Source organism: Ambystoma mexicanum, chromosome 9, assembly GCF_040938575.1.
Source record: "Ambystoma mexicanum isolate Mex_15411 chromosome 9, UKY_AmexF1_1, whole genome shotgun sequence".
In the NCBI taxonomy this organism is placed as follows: domain Eukaryota; kingdom Metazoa; phylum Chordata; class Amphibia; order Caudata; family Ambystomatidae; genus Ambystoma; species Ambystoma mexicanum.
Window position 1 is genome coordinate 658,320,190 of NC_090931.1, and position 17,439 is coordinate 658,337,628.

Here is a 17,439-nt window from a genome sequence, read left to right on the forward strand (position 1 = left end):
CAGAAACGAAACTGATACTGGTTTTTTCTTTACCGAGGATTCCCAGCCTGACGGGCAATATTCATGAGCATGTGAATCCATGCCAGACCCATGCTGGAGAACAACAGTTACAGGTAAGTAACTTGTTCCTTCTCGACTCCCAAGACGATCAGGTTTAAAGCAACTCTGAATTCTACAATGGTCCTCATAGTCCCATTCTGGCCATTTTGGATTTGGTTTACAGATCTGCTGGGGCTAGCAGGAACAGCGTGAATGCAGATCTGTGACTGAAAACATGTGTCAGTACGAGGGGCAGATGCTACACCCCTCCCCTCAATTACTGAACTTGAAAGCTTTGTTCCTGAAGAACTGACAGTCGTGCATTTACATTCATCTGAACAGACTCTAAAGATAATAGCTTCCATGAAAGTATCCATGTGTAAGCAATATCAAAGCAAATGTTTGCAGTTTGGCCATTGGACTTTAGATCGTAATTTAAAAGCATTGAATGCAGCTAGTCGGAGATGTCTTTTTTGGTATCAACTGGAGTGAAAGTTGACACTTGAGAACATCATTTGTCGACAATGGGTAATTAAACAGACTTTTTCTTTATCAACCAAGGCAATTTTGAGACGTTTTGAAGGGCTCCTTTGTTTGCATCCACCTATCCGCTATCCTCCAGCTCAGTGGGATCTAAACTTGGCTCTGTCAGCATTAATGCAAAAGCAATTTGAACCTATGGCCTCTTGGTTCCGTGTGACATCGCTGTGAAATTTGCCAGGTTGGTGACCTTTTTTCCCTGAGCAGTAAAATACTCATGTCTCCCCTTTCCTCCATCGTTGTGGCTGTCCCCCAATAGGGGGACAGTACTGGAACCATTGGCAGCGAGAAATTGTGTTTTCCCCTTTAAACTTGGTATAGCACGCAGGGTGCGGCCTGCGGCATGGGAGCACCTTGCCTGAGGCCCCACCCTCAGGCACCTCACCTCAGTCACTTTTTCCACCTGGACTGTCGTATCTGGCAGCCAGCGCAGAGACATTTTCTGTTTACTCCCCGTTTTATATTTTATTTTCAAGCTTCATTAACTTCCCTTAGGTGCCTCGCCTCCCCGGTGCATTTCGGCTGCAGGAAGATTCACAAGATGTGCATCATGCGACTGCTCATTCTCTGCCTCGAACCCCCAAGCACTAGTGTTTGGGGCCAGAGCACCGCTTAAACGCATGTTTGGCTTGCAGCGCTCTCGTGTCATGGCTTTGAAGAATCGGTGTCACAGTGGAGTGAGATCTTCTACACTTCTCCTCCAACCCACCTTAAGGACTTTGTCTCCAGGACCTCTTGTTAAGACAAGGTAGGCCCTCTGTTCAGCACAGCTCCACACTATGGCGACTCCTTCCCCAGCATTCCCACAGATCAGGGTTTCTCAGGTTCTGGCAGGCCTAAGGCCTCTAAGGCTACTGGCTCCCAAGCTGATGGGACTGGGGGCTCTTGCTGGTTCTCTGGGGACAGTTTGTCCTCTTCAACCCCGGGTAAGGGGGTAATGATAGTAGAGTGCTGCCTCAAAGAGTGTCCTTGGCACAATCCAGCATGGCTACCGGCAAAGGTGCCGAAAGCATCCAGCCTACCGGAGCTCGCTCTGAGGTAGTCTGGTCTTTACAGGGGAAGATTTTTCATGGTGCATGGTCCTGGATGCAAGCCCTCCTGCATATCAATCTGCTAGAGCTCAGGACAGTGGGTCTCGTCAAGGCTTTTTTTGCCACTTATCAGTGACAGGTTGCAACGTTCAGGTACAACTGCAACGTTGTACCTGAACAAGCAGGGTCTCCCCATTCCTCCTTCCTCTGCATGGAGGCGGTGTCTATCTGGGAATGGGCCCCTGACGGAGGAAGTTTGGATTTAAGCAGTTCACACCCCCCCCCCCTCTCCTTTCTCACAACCAGTTGAGCCGCTTGTGGTTCAACGCCTAACGGTGGGAGTTTCTCACTATACCTTTTGGGTCCTGGGTGTGTTTGCATCCCCTCTGAATTAAAAGTGCCCTCAGTTTGCTTCCTGGGCAGGACAGGGTCGGGGGGGTCTCTGGAGATGCCTTCCAGATCTGTTTGCATGGCCGCAGGTGTTATGCTTTCCTGCCCACCCCTCTGCTCCAACGGACCGTGCGCAAGTTTCATGCTTTGGTGGGTTGCAGTCGCATCCTGCTGACCTTGGACACCCTGGTTTTCGGATCTGCTGCAGTTTTGCTCCCAGGGACTCGGCTCTGCCATTGGGCTTGTAACAAGGGTCTGGATCCTGTCACCAGTTCTCTGGATGATTTATGACTTGGTGGATTTTTTGCACACCTGGCTTTTTCTGGAGTTCAGGTTGATACTTGCTGTGTTTATTTGGTGGCCATTGGGGCTTACAAGAATTGCCCAGAGCGTGTTGTCTGCAGCCAACCCTGTGGTTCTGCCCCACCTTAAGGGTTGTCTAGGCTTTTTTTCGCTGGTGCATAGGCTGCACCTGGTCTGGGACCTCAATGTGGTTCTTGCAGCTTTGCAGCACAAGTCTTGCGAGCCTGTGTCCTATGTGGACATCTGCTTGGTAACACCAAAGCCAATTTTACTGGTGGCTCTCACCTCTCCTCTACGCGCAGGGTTGGCGAGCTGCAGGCGTTGTACTAATGCAAGCTCGTCACCAGGTTTCACAACAAGGTCATCTTGCACACTCACCCAAACTTCTTGCTAAGGTCGTTTTTTTGTTTTTTATTTTTATTTTTTTTTCTCATCTGAATCGAGAAATCTGCCTTTCAGTGTTCTTCACGAACCAGCAGTCGGGCAGAGAGCTGTGTTCCTTGGACCTCAAGAGGGTATAAGTCTCAACTCTCTCGGATGAAATCCTTCAGGAGTTCTGAGGCATTTTTGGGTTCCTCCCCGGTTCTCAGACTTCCATTGCCCGTTGGATAGTGCAGGGCATTTCAGAGGCCTACACAGCCATGTGCAGATAAGTTCCTGAGGGGATTCATGCCCATGCGGTCAGAGCCAAGGCAGTTGCATTTCAGCAACCTGCTTTTTGGTATGTCATCAGCAAAGCGGCTACTTGGGCCACTCCGGCCTTCTGTAGGCACTGCCCACTAGACACGAGCCCCAGGCATGATGCAGAGGTTGGTCAGGTGGTTATGAAGAATTTTCTTTTTTGGCTTCGTCCTAGATATGAGGCAGGTTGTTGCAGCTCTACCTTATGTTCTTCGGGGGAATCGCCCACAAGGATGGAGGAAAGGGGACCGTAGTGACTAGAATACTCGTAGTTCTTGGTCCCCTTTCCTCCATGGATCCCACCCACCTTCCCCCACTATTATGCGAGGTGCTAAAATTGTCAGTTTGCCAGTTATTCAAGTGTCTGATATGTCAAAGGGGGACTGATGTGAGGTGCCAGAGGGCAGGCCCTTGGGGGCGTTCCTACGCTTAGGACCGCACACCAGCGCTATACTAAATTTAAAAGGGTAGCTTATATTTTCTGCTGCCAAAGGTTCTGGTACCGCCCCCATGTTGGGGGACACCACACAAGCATGGAGGAAAGGGGACTAAGCACTTAGTATTCTTGCCACTACGGTGGGTAACTTTTTTTTTATTTATTATTCCGAATGGCAGGGACTCCAACTTTCTGCAAGCACTAGTCAGTACTGGATAATAGTCGGAACTGATTCCCAGCTAGTATAAACAATGATAAAGAGCATCTGTGAGTTCTTCACTGTCTTAGAAAAGGACTTTGCTGGCTGGAACAATTGTCTGGGAATGGGCAGAATTACATTCTGGGGCTGAGTTTGTCAGCGACCAAACCTGTTCTCAGCACAAAGTATTTATTTTTATGCAGAAGTGGACGGACTATAGGAACTGTTCGAGTTACTTCAACCATTTACTTCTACTTTTAAGTCTCCCTTTGGTAATATTCCCAAGATGGTTTAATTTGTAATCCTTTCAGACCAACAACTGGAGTGTCCTGCATGAATGCAGGTCTTATTTAATTTGTACTGTGGCATGCGCTTGGGCAGATCAGTCATACAGACCTTGCTGTGTACATTTTGAAAAAGATGTTGGAACCAAGTAATAACTTGTTTTTTGTGCCACTTTCACGTTTCAAGTGTCATTCATACTATTCCTGTCTCCACTTCTGTACCTATTATCTAGATTCCTAAAGGAAATTCCCAACTGTTGCTTTCCTTTAAAAAAAAAAATCTACTTTGTAAGTCACTTTAATGGCTTGCTTTTTTGTGAATAGAGAGCGTCTGCATCTGGTTGTTTTGCTGCTGATGCTGCCTGTACCTTTTTGATTCCATTTCATAACCCAAGTGTTGCACGCTTTTAGCCTGTTGGCCTGGTTTCTACTTCAGAAATTGGAGTCTTAACTTGCTAACTGTATGAGCCAAATGCCAAATGGAATATAAGGATACATGGCATGGCCATTTAACTTGCTGTGTTGTTTTTTTTTTTTGTCGCTAAGTTTGACATAGCATGCTCAAAGTTTGCATCAATGAGGTCCTGAAGTGTTTGGATGCTTTTTCATGATTTGTTGTGTCAAAAAAGGCCACTATGATTAACCATGCATGTAATGTGGTCTCTTTCAGGGGGAATTAGAGTTGTTTTAAGTGTATGTTAAGCTTGAAGATTAAAGATTTCAGTATATGGTAGTCACTTCCATGAAATATTTCAGGTCACAGTAGTGTTCATTTATAGTCACGAGTGTGCTTTGTCCATTCCATCCTTTTGAAAGCTGTTTGAATTTGATTTACACTGTCTACCGTATCACCATCTGCCACGTAAGTGCTGTTCCTTCACACTAGGCACTAAGTGCTTGCTATAATGACTTTAAAAAGATCACATAAGGGCATATCAATAGCTTAATTGGAGCAGCGTTTATGCTCCTCCAAAGTGAACCGTTTTTAAGCCTATTCCTGTTTTGGTGATGGAAAGGAGCAAGGACTTAAGAGGTGGCTCCTTCATATTATGACACTGCTGGTGAGAAGAGCTTTTCTTTATACTGATGACGGCATAGAGTCTGTAGGACCACAAACAAGCACTCAGCGAAATGTGCTGAATATACTACTTTGACTTAATCTACATTTCCCACAAGTTTCCAGATTTAAGGGGGGGAAAAAAATTAAAGTTCTGTTCAAATGTAATGAACAGTGGATCAAAAAGGCTGCTTGTACACTTGGTGTACACAACCTGATCTCAGAACAAATTGCCCAGTTTACTAAAAGATTTGATCCTAAAACCTAGGTCCTCAAAGGGAAAAATGCTATGAGTTTCAGGTTTATCAGTGGAGATCTTTCCGTGTAAGGACCTATGCAACCCTATATTTAGTATCATGGTGACTCCTAAAAGGAGTGGGTGATTACCTAAGACAAAAATAATTCCAAAGGTGAGGAGCACAAGCACCAAGCCATTTTCCTAATGGCTCTCATAGTTGTGCCGCATTGACAGTCAACGTTCAAAATGTGTGATCTTTTGGGGTTGAAAAAATGTCACGGTGAAGAAAGGAAAGACATAACAGAATTTTGTGAAATCATGGAAAATCGACCTTGACGCTTCCTAAACTGACCCATCACTAAAACAGAAGCATAGAATACAACTGGGTATCTACACTGAATACCACATTTGAGTCTTCATGTCTTGATCTAGAAATGCACTGAATTGCCATTCATTCCAACCCTATCAAGGGAAGGGAAGGGGGTGGGGGGTAGAATTGGGAGTTTCTTAATCCAGTAGTTGAGAATGATCAAACGGATTCCAGGAGTGAAGGATGATTGAAGGGAAAGCGCCAGAGTCTGTTGAGCCTTTGTATTCGAATTAATACATGGTGAGGACTCTGGCTAAATTAAATGGACAGATTGGTCACATGGGCTCAGTACAGATAACCTTTTAAGGTTACATATTAACGGGGAACTCTTACCTTAGGAAAATGAACTGTTCGAAAAGTGTATGTAGGGAATGCTGGTCCTTCTCCAAGGGAATAACATTTCATCTCCATGACGCATGATACTTGGACATTATTCACAGAGCGTTTTCCAATGGGGTTTTGCCATTCTAAAATGCTTCTGTGACTTGGTTAGTCTGCATTTCATCTTAGAGCTGCAAATGTATTTAATATCCAAAGATGGGAAAAGGAAGAATCCCTTTTGAAAACACTATTCCAACTCCACCACTGACTTAAATGGGCTTGGGTTAAAAACTGCTGATATTTTTCCTATTTGTTCTCAACACCACCTTCCTCTTGTGGAAGATAATATGGGGCTCTTTATTGCATAAGGCCTGTAGTTCTGTCATTTGGATGCAACGGCTACCAAGAAGGCTGTCTTGAGTAACCCATTTTGGGTCTGTGGAATCCGTTGATAATCTGTTTGTATGGTGCGATTGGCCTCGGGAGTCAAAAAGTGCCTTCTGTTAACTGATGGTTTCAAGCTAAACAGCTCTCCCACGCTAGAAGCAGAAGCTTAATAGCGCCCAGTAATTTCAAACCCTGATACATCACAAACTAACAATGTGAAACTGGTAAGTACTCAGATTAGTTAAAATGATTAGAACCAGTCAAAAGCACAATTCCTTTACTCAAGAAGTCCATCCTGAAGGTGTATTGGGCACTAGTGCCCAAAGGTCAGGTTCCAATGCCAGGTTTATCTAAAGAAGGATTTCTCTGCAGGGATTCAATGTGTTATGCAATAATTGATGTAGTAACATTGTGACTACACAACACTTGTCTACTTGGTATTAGGTAACCCACCTTTTGGTATAGGCCTATACTACACAAGTTGGTAGTGTGACTGGCCAGCCAGCCAGGCTCATCTCAAGAGGGGTAAATGTAAGCTGTAGCAATGTAATTTGCAAATACAAGTAGCCAGGTAATACTTGTACTCAAGGTTTCAGTTATAAACATTCAACGTCAATTTTTAAATAAGCATTCTTTAAAAGGGCAATATATGAAACGATCCTAAAGTTTTTGTGGATACTCTTTAGAGATGTTTTTTACACACTTACTACATCCTGAGGTGACTTTTTCACAAGGACAGTAATGGCATTTATAGATCAATAGTACACTTTGCAGAGTCTGAGGTTCCAGAAAGGAAAGGTTAAAAAAAAAAGGTTAAACAGGTTCTCGGTCATGTGACTATACTTAAATTTTCCAATGAAGTCAAGACAAAACCTTTCCCAGCAATAACAAAGTCCTCACATCTGAGGGACAGAACGTATCAGTCAATGGACTAGAGTCTGCAGGGAGCCAGGACAGCAATACACTCTAACAAAGGTAGCCACTGTCAACTGGGAAGAGCAAAGCTAAAGACTCTAAGTACCCCAAGTCTGAACAGTACCTCTGGTTTGAAGACGAGTGGTCTAGCTGGATTCTGACCTGTTGCAGCGATGTAGCTCCTGGGTTCCTGAGCCTCAGTCGTGGGAACAAGGACATTTGGAGAACTTCTGTGGAAGCAATTTGGAGGTAGTCTGCAGCTACGGGCTCTATTCGGCTCAGCAACACTTTGCAGTTCCAGCGTGTGGTAAACGGCACCACTGCGGATCTTGGATACCGGTCAGGCTTCCTTGAATCCTGCTCTCTCAAGGGGACTCGAGCTCTAGTTGTCCTGCTTCTGGATGGTCCGTAGTAGACTCCTGGAACTTCTGGCTGGATATCAGACGTTGCATTAGACTACAGATTTCTCGACCCCTGGCACTCGGATCCTGCAGCAGCAAAGAAGTACAGCCAGTAAGGGAAGATTGTCCGGTGGAGTTCATCTCGGTTAGTTGGTCCCACTAACACAAGGGAAGAAGTTGTTCCTTCCGGAGCTTCTCTTGATCAGAAAAAGGAGCTTCAGCACAGCAGCAGGGCTTCACCAGGCAATTCAGAGGTCCAGTTTGATGCAGCAAGCTTCGTTCATGGTTTCTTAATCAGGTTTTCTTCCCAGTGATCGACTCTGCCTGTAGTCCTAAACCCTCTCCTTTTTATGCAGGTTTTTCTCATTCATGCACAGCCTGGGCTGTCAATCGCACAGCAGGGTGGCTGTCCTGAAAGGCAAGCCAGACAATCTGGACTGGTTGCATTCAGGCACTCCTAGAGACAAAGGACAGGAGTGTCGGGAACCTCCTTCACTTCCTGCCCTTCCAGACACACTGGAGCCTGAGGCAGGTTTCAAGACTAGCCCGCCAAAGGCAAAAAGAACAAAGGGCTCAAACTTGGCTCGGCGCTGAGTAAAACCCAAGAGAAAGCGCACAGAAAATGGCAAAAAAAGATCAGGAGGGTTGGTTTTGACAAAATGGTCACCCATGGGTGCTATACTGCAGCTGAGGATTCAGCCTGCGGTAGAAAAGCACAATGGTAGGAAAATTAAACCACTGCCACCACCCATTTAAAGGTTACAGGAGTATATAGGATGGGGGCTACTAGGTACTCCTGAACTACACATAAGATGGTGTGTGCTGGACCTACAAAGAAAAGGTAAGATTCATTTCACCGTACTATTCTTGGGACAGTAGTTCACCAAAGGAAAGGTATTTCTCCAGCATGGTCTGGCATGGATTCAAATGCTCATGAATATTCCCTGGCAGGCCGGGAATCCTTGGTAAAAGTTAAGTTTCACTTTCACTCACAAACTGTCTTTCTCCCGGTTTAATCACCCAGCTCTGGGTCATACTGCCCCAGCCAATGATTGCCCTCTCCCTAAACCCCTCTGGCAGCCATCTTCAGATTTTTACTGCACGTTCAAGTGTTGGGAGTCCTCATGTTTTGCTCAGAGCTTTTCTATGTTTTTGCGTTTTTGTTAAAAAGGTCCCTTTTATTGGACCAGCGAGCAGGGATCCATCCGTTTGTCGGTGTCTTTGACGTCCCTCAGGGCAAGCAGTTTAATCAAAGATTCCAGAAGGCCATCAGGCCTATAACGCACACCGGACCATGTCGAAGGACAACTGTGGGGTTCCCTCTTCCAGCTCTGTTTAAGCTGTGGATTGAGGAATGTGTTGTGGAGGACAAACACTCCCAGTGCCTCTACTGTTTCCATCCAGATTATGAGATGTCTTGGTTTCTCCAAGCACACTGTCAAGGGTTGTTGCAGTAGGTTGGTGGTGTGGCTCAATGCTAAAGCCTCTGCCTCGTGTGGCAAACAAGGGGAATGCCTCACCCAGGACCGGCCGGTCTGAGGAGCAGGCTTCTCAGTCTTTTGAGGGCACTCCATCTGTGGGGGCCCAAGTCGAGGCCAAGCACTGCGAGTCAGGTGCCCTCCCCTACAAGGGTTCCAGACACGACCGACGTCACAGCAGGTGGATCAGCGCAACAGGAGGGCATCCCACATGGTACAACCCTCCCAGGCGTGATTGGGGCCAAGGCAGCAGAGGAAAAGAGCATGGGGGTCGGAAGTGGGGAAGAGCTCTTCACTGGCTGGACATCTGCTGAAGCCCGCTGAGGTCTACATGCACTGGGGAGGAGCGTGGCACCAGAGGACAGAGTACCTGATTAAGACCAAAAAACAGAAGACAAAAGTGATTCTCCGGGAATAGCGTGTGGTATTACAAGGTCGAAGTCAAACCCAGGAGCGCTTGTGAAAGCGATCTGTTCCCATCGACGCAGAGAAGGGGACTGGCACAGGTGGGCGGAGTCAGGGAGCGCATGCTCCCAGGGCCACGCCAACACCGCCTCTAAATTTAAAGGAGCTTTTCTGGTGAAAAAGGTTCTCTAGCGAGGATGGAGGAAAGGGGACAGGATGTACGAGTAAGGTCTCTGAAGATTTTCCTTCTGTCCAGATATTACTTAATTTCTCCTTTCACATCCAGGGAGTGCAGGGCGATCTCAGTGGACAATGTGGCATTTGGAAGAAAGTCCAACTATGAGGGTAGAATTAGAAAGGCGGTTATTATATTAGGGATTAAGCAGGGGTTAGTTTCCAACACCACTCCATTGAAGCCTAAATATGGCTAATTGACTGCTAGTGCTTAGATTTCTGACATTCCTTGATGTGATTGCAACCAAGAATGCCACTTTCCTGGAAACAGTTGGTATGTGCTGTTGCGGTACCCTCACAAGACCTGCAAGTACAGTATTGAAGCTCACTGCAGCTCTGATTTTCTAGCTGGTGGAAACAACCCTGACACTGAATAGCGGGCTCGTGTTGCTTTTTATGTTGTACCTGGATAATTCAAATATAGAACTGGGACAGCCCACAATGAGCTAAGGTTAAGAGGGAAGTAAGGAGCTGGTCTGGGCATGTTTACAGTGGTTTTAAGTATTCCTGCGCACATCATGCACAGAACCACTTCCATTCGTGTTTGTATAAGAGATTCGTGGAGATAGAGAACCCTTCTACACTCTTCTGGCACCTCCAAGTGCCCAAGCTCAAAGTCAGGAGTCCACGCTGATTCACTGTGGGTCATGGTCTAGTATCCTCCCCCGTTTTGCAACAGTAAGTCGGGAGTTACCCTGTAGCACAATTGGGCGATCCTCCGACATCTGGGCCAGGTCCGAGTAACTCGGCTGGCGGAGCTACCAGGTTGAGGCAACATTGATACTCATCTGCTCCACCTTGCGGATCACTGGAATAGGGGGAAATACGCAGGCAATATAGACCATTCCACTATACAGAGAAGGCGTCATGTCCCCCCTGTACCCCACCACCCCTCATGCAGATCTCTGGAATAGGGGGAAATACGAAGGCATGTTCCCCACCCACCCCTCATGGGGTAGTCTGCTTCATAATCTCAAACTTTTTTTATTGTGATTCGTTGCAAATCCACCTGCAGCCAAGTACATCGTGCAAACACAAGTTTCACATTGTGAAGGTCTCATTCGTCACATTGTTAGACTGCTCTGCTGAGCCAGTCTGCCACAGAGTTTTGGGCCTGTGGAAGATTGCAAGCTGGGAGAGATGTGGTTGCCCATCGCAAGTGACATAGTTTCCCATGACGGTCTTGGATCTTGCTCTCCCTAGTTTCCATATGTAATACGTTGTTAAATGTTAGATATTTGTACTGCGCACCGTCAACAACGGAGTTGTTCCCCAGGCGCTCTGGCGGATCTGCAAATGAGAAGGTGGGATGGGTTAGTAGGGTGAAGAGGGAGTAGGATAGTGAGGAGTGGTGTTCTGTTGGCAGCTTCAACTCTGTATACACCGTGTGAGCTTTTGGTGCGAGTATCGGAGCGATGGCAGTCCTCGTGTGCTGTTGGCGCAGTTTGTGTTGAGGCGGTGTGGTGAAATGCTTGTGGTGCGAGAGGTGTTTGTGCTAGTTTTTGAGCGAGAAATATGTAGAAACGATTGAGCTTTTTTTTGTTGGTGGGGTATGTTTTGCAGTTGATCAGTCTACCTTAAAGACTGGATTTCGGGAATCCTGACTGGTGTGAAAACGGCTAGACTTGAGTCCTTTATAATGGTGGAGAAGCCCACGCCCAACAGAGCAACTGAGTATAGTACCTTAAATTTGCTGGGTTTGAGAAACAGTTGGATAATTCAGTACAGTCCTACAACACAGCTAGAATCGAGAGTCCCACAAAGGGAGAGAGGCCCACGCCTGACAAATTTCAGTTTTGCCATGACACTTTCCCTGTTGTGTTCTAATGAACTATGTATAGTGAGGTTGGAGTGTCTATTCTCCTCCTTGGGTGTCGGAGCAAGAGTAGTGGTCTCCTACCATCTATATGAATGTCTACTTGAACTTTCGGTGTAGTACGGGCCAGGATGCTGTGGATGAGTCATCTAAGTGATTTCGTCTTGGTCTGTCTGTGTTCCGTCTAGTGTCCTCCTCTTGTGGCTATTTCTCAAGATGTCTTATGGTGTGTAGTGGGGTGCGTTCCTTGTGTTCTTTTCGTGTTCTGTTTGGTGGGAACTGAGGTCGGTATCTTTATTTCGGATGCTTGTTAATCTACTTCATCCAGTGGTAACTGCAGAGTATTGCATCTTGCCTTTCGGGGACCGAAAGGTGACGTCGGCATAGGTGTGTCTGTAACACTATCCCTATCGTGATGTGTAGTGTACCCAAAATCCCTCACTCGCCAAGGTCACTCAGATTGTTTTTTTTCCGCCCAGATAACTGGTCGCCCCATTGCGGAGCTCTTCATAAGAGACATTGTTTATCCTTGTTTACCGACTTTGTCGGTTTATTTCCCTAAAGTCACTTCAGTGGTACTCAAGATACTGCGATGAAGACTGCGGGAACTTTCGTCGGCGGTGGACCTCGACGCCTAAGATCTAGCGGCAGTCATCCACATGGGTGGGCCCTATGGCCGGCCTACACAGTAGGGAGAGTGGGGTTGGGGTGGTCATATCTTTCGCTATGTCTCTCCTTTCCCCTCTTGGTCTGGTCATCTTTTATTACCTTTCGCTATGGAAAGGACACCATTTAGGTTTTGCCCGTCTTGCAGGGTCAGATACCCGTGGAAGGACGAGCACGATAAGTGCAATAATTGTCTACCCCATGACCCGACAAAGCGCAGTGTGCGGCTTGCAGACTCCTTTGACCCAAGACTCTTAAGGAGCGCTGCATTAATTGGAGGGCTGCCAACTGCATGTCACGGGCTGGATCGTCTTCCCCCACTGCTGTCCCCGCCAAAAGTGACGGGGCACCAGTGATGACCAAGCATCCGTCTCGGATGCCATTGACCTTAGGACGGACCCTCCTAGGACCGCCACACCCGTCCCCAACCCTTCCAGGCATGACACAAGTCACGCTACAGGGACAACACCCGGCGACAGGGGCATACATAAAAACCTCACTAAACACATAACCCCCCCCCCCCCCATTTCGACGGGTTCGTCAAAGTGCCAACAGTACCGCTGAAGATTTCAACGATTTCCTCTGATCTTGCAGATCAACAGCCTTCCCCGCATCCGCAGCAGCGTATTGTGACTGGGCCCTCCAAACTAAGGGGGCTACTTCAAAATCACATTTGGCCGGCGAAGTGAAGGAGACGTCAAAACGCAAGGAGTGTGCTGCGGACAGGTCTGAAGACCTGCCACAGCACCCCGATGCTCGCAAAGACTGAGGATAGTCGGGAGCCTTTATCTAGCGCCATTGCTAATAAAAAAATGGCAGCGCCAAAGGCAAGAAAATGAAGATTTTCCACCTTTTACACCTTCCGTTTCATCTAAATGGACCAGGGAAAAATGTGAAGGATGCATGGACCACCTGGAAAGGATTGTTGCTCAGAGCACCCTACACCCAAGAGACCTTGTGAGAATCCTTTCTATGTCAACCTTAAGATTTCCTGGAAATTTAGAATCTTCTCAGGACCATTTCATTTCTAACCTTCCTGATGACGAAATTCAAATGAACACATACCAAGATATCTGATGAGGAAGAGAATACCTTCCTACAAGACTATACTGCAGATGACCAGGCAGATGCCACGGACAACTGGGAGGACACTCATCAACTTGATACAGAGCCATGGGGCATGTTTACTCAAAATCGGGACACACACATGTCCTATGTGTGGACTCCCCTCCTTCCACATCGGCTCGCCAAGCGTCACCAATAGACGATCAGATGGCCTTTTAATGCAATGTTAAGGAAGGAAGCAGATCACTTTGAAATCGCCACCCCAGATGCAGTACCTGAACAAGATTTCATGGAGGACATTCTTAAAGAAAAAAAAAACCTCCAGCCAAGCCATCCCTCTCCTTAATTCCATTAAAAGGAGACTGGCTCCTTCTTTTGTCACACCAGCCCAGACCAGGGGCAGTCAATCCAAGGGTGGAGAAATTATTTCTGCCATCGCCTAGGGACCCTCCATATATTAAAGGCCACGCCACCCCCAATTTCCCTAGTGGTCACCACCACTCAGAAACGGGCAGTAGTACCCCCTTGCTACGGGAGAAGCACCTCCCGATAAGGACTCGGCAGCTGCCTTTACCACACGCATAGCAAACACCCCTTTGCTTGACAGTTATGCTGATATGCAATGGAACCTTATACAAGGTCTCCAGGAGGGGCCTGAACCCGCAAGTACCAAATTACTCGCCATCGTGGCTGAGGGCAGGCAAGTCAATCAAAATGTTTTAAAGAACACTCTGGAAACGGCGGAAAGATCCATGGCGCAGGGCATTGTGGTTAAACGGCACGCTTGGCTTGCGAAACTCAGGCTTTAAGCCGGAAACCCAAACAGCTCTTATAAACAAGCCTATCGAAGAATCGAATCTCTTTGGTAAAGCAGTCGACAATGCCTTGGAGACTGCCAGAAAGAGTATGAGACTCTTAAGTCCCTGCAACAGATCACACAATAACTCTCCCCTCCAGGGGGGAAGCAGTGTCTGCTGGTCCTTTCGAGGCCAATCCCGTTCCGCCCAAAACATCTGCAACATGGGAAACAGCGAACTCAAACAAAGCATCCAGCACCCCCGCCAACTATCCACCAAGGGGTCTGTGACACGTGAAAGGCAGTGGCCCCAACTCCAGGGGTACTGCAGCCTCCGGTCAGAAATGACCTACGGATCCAGGTCTCCTCCCATGTCACCCTGGTCGGGGGGGGTGCTTAACAGCTTTCCTTTCGGCATGGAAGGGGATTACTTAAGACCAGTGGGGTCTAAAGACGGTCACCCATGGTTGCCATGTGGAATTCGCCCGACCTCCACAGTTCAGACCGCCCAAGACAAGAGGCCTGACGCCAGATCTGAGAATCCTGAAGCAAGAGGTGGAAGCACTTCTGGAAAAGGACGCCATAGAAGCAGTCACCATTTTTCAGGTAAACGAGGGTATTTATTCAGTGTACTTCCTTGTACCCAAAAAGGACCTCACCATGTGCCCTGTACTAGATTTGTGGCCAGCAATCAAATTTGTCAAACCTCAAAAGTTTTGTATGGTAACTGCAGGAACTAATTCCACTGGTGAAACGGGGGGATTACATGACAACATTGGACATGCAAGATGCATACTTTCATATTTCAATGTTGCTCGCACACAGAAAATGCTTAAGGTTCATGATAGAGGACGAGCACTATCAGTTCAAAGTACTCCCTTCGGCATCACCTCGGCGCCAAGGGTGTTTACGAAGGTCCTGGCAGTGGCAGCAGCACACCTGTGCAGACTTTCTCCAGCATTGGATCTTTCATGGATTCCCATGCTTAGAATATTCCCCGTCGACAGACTGGGAACCCTCCGTAAGCTTATAAAGCCGCTTCCCATAGGAAAAGGTTTGACACTTTTGTGTCCCATCTACGTCGTTTTGGCCCGCGCACGCACGCCCCACTAGAACGTAGTGGTATAAATGCCCCGCAGCCGCGGCTCCCTTCAGATTTCAACCATCTCCAAAGTGGGAACACCTTGTGTATTTTCTACCTGGTTAGGTTGTGCTGTTGCGGTTTTTCTCCTAATGTCGGGAAAAGCACTGGTCCGCACGTGCGGACTAAAGGTGGTGTACGAGGGGGACGGACATATGGACTGCATTTAATGTCTGCACCCTCATCACTCGGCCGACAAGTGCGACATATGTAAGGGCTTCTCCCAGAAGACTCTTAAGGATCAGAGTCGCAGACTTGTCGCATGGTTGGACGGAGCGGGGGCATTGCCCGCCTTCGGAGGTGGGCTCCACACGCAGCGTGGCCTGTGTCCAAATCTTCAGGGGCCCTGCGCCGCTCATCGTCGTCGGAACCCCCGGTAAAAAAAATCGCGACCGGTGGACCAGGAATCGTCAGTAGGCCATTCCAGGGACTCTTCTTCGAAGAAGGCCTCTTCGTCACCTTCAGCGAGGAAACGCAAAGAAAAATCTAAATCCTCCTCGGGCGATCGTCATAGATGGACCTTGAGTCGAGAGACGGAGAAACGCAGGTTGAGTTCAGAAAAGGCGGGAGCAACGCATAAGGCTGCACGACCACAGTCGTCGACGGTTGGGCAGTCGTCTACTACTTCTCTGACGCAGTTGACTTCAACCGTTCCTGGATCATAGGCGACGACGGCGTCTACGACTGGGCAAACTATTGCTTCGTCAATGGATATCCCGCAAGAGGCCTGGCGTCCAGAAGTCAATGACCCAATTTTGCTGGACACACTTCTACAGCAAGAGGCCTTGTCGGTGTCCTCGGGAGACGAGGGTGAGAGGATAGCTGCCCCTGCAGACCTGGGGTTACAAGTTACCACACCTCTCTCGGGAGCATTCCGGGTTCTGCCCCCCCTGCTCAATCGGCAATCAATTTCATCATTGGAGGTCTTGTCCACGCTGCAAACGCTGCTGAGGACACTGGATGACAGACTGCCTTGAACAACTACGGCCAGGTCGGTCGTCGACGACCCGGGCCCGTCTCGCCGCCCACCACCTTCACACCCCGCGCTTGGCTCCGGTGGCAGCCTGGCTGAGAAGGCAAGGCCACCATGTTTACCCGTATCTTGACCGGTTGGTGAGGGGGGTCCTCCCCGGCGTCGACGCACAGGAGTCTACAGGACACCATGAGCCTCTTGCAACGGTTGGGGTTTGCGATAAACTTTGAAAAATCCTCGTTAACGCAGTCAAGAAGCTTGGTCTTTCTGGGTGCACAGTTCGAGACCCAGTTAGGGTTAGTCAGACCCTCTCTCGACAGGATCACCAGGCTCAGTCGATTGGCAAGTCAGTTGAAAATCAATTCCAGACTGTCGGTGAGAAAATAAACATCAATCCTGGGAGCTATGGCATCCTGCATTCCTCTGGTGCCCAACTGCCGCCTTTTCATGAGGCCAGTGCAACAGTTTTTGCGGATCGTTGGACGCAAGCTCAGGGCCTCTGGTCGGACAGGCTGACCGTCAAACGACAAGCTCCTATTAACTCTTCGGTGGTGGAAGAGAGTTCAGAATATTTCCAAATGAGTACCCCTACAGGAGCCAGAGTTCTGGTTCACTGTGGTGACGGACGCGTCCCTAACTGGCTGGGGGGCGCACATGGGCACTCTGCAGACGCAAGGCTGTTGGTCTCAGAAGGAATCTCTCCTGCACATCAACGTTCTGGAATTGAGAGCGGTCCGCTGGGCCCCGAGGGCATTCCTGCCTCACATCAGGGGATCCACAGTGAGAGTTTTGACGGACAACACCACAGCAATGTTTTACTTAAGGAAGCAAGGCGGCACGCGATCCAGAGCCCTCCATCGAGGCTCAGGTGTGGCACTGGGCTCTAAAACACGATGGATCCATCGTAGCTCATCACCTTCCAGGAGTAAGGAACGAGCAGGCGGACTCGCTCAGCAGAAATATGGACCAGATTCACGAGTGGGAAATAGACACCGATCAATTGTCGAATGTCTTTGAGAAATGGGGGCGGCCTCCGCTGGATCTCTTCGCCACAACGGCGAACAAGAAGTGCGAGATGTACGCAATCAGGTGGCCACAGGAAGATTTGGTGGGAGAAGCGTTTTCCTTCCCAAGGACGGGCAAGTTCCTCTACCCCTTCCCTCTGTTTCCTCTGATACGGAGGACTCTGCAGTGGATACGCAGGTACAGGTGCCGAGTCATCCTGAGAACACTGTGTTGGCAGAGGCAACCATGGTTTTCCAACCTGCTTCAC

General features: G+C 48.2%; 1 protein-coding gene across 2 annotated transcripts in view; it reads left to right on the plus strand.

Moving 5' to 3' along the window:
* Window positions 1-17,439, plus strand: part of LOC138488459 (14-3-3 protein epsilon) — a 322,040-nt gene that overhangs the window by 274,344 nt on the left and 30,257 nt on the right. The window contains exon 6 of one of the 2 annotated variants that reach the window (XM_069615434.1): window positions 4,137-4,191. The exons of the other annotated variant lie outside the window; for it this stretch is intronic. Coding sequence (XP_069471535.1) covers window positions 4,137-4,144 — 8 coding nt within the window. The 3' untranslated portion in view covers window positions 4,145-4,191. The remainder of the gene's footprint in view (window positions 1-4,136; window positions 4,192-17,439) is intronic. 2 annotated transcript variants of the gene reach the window in all.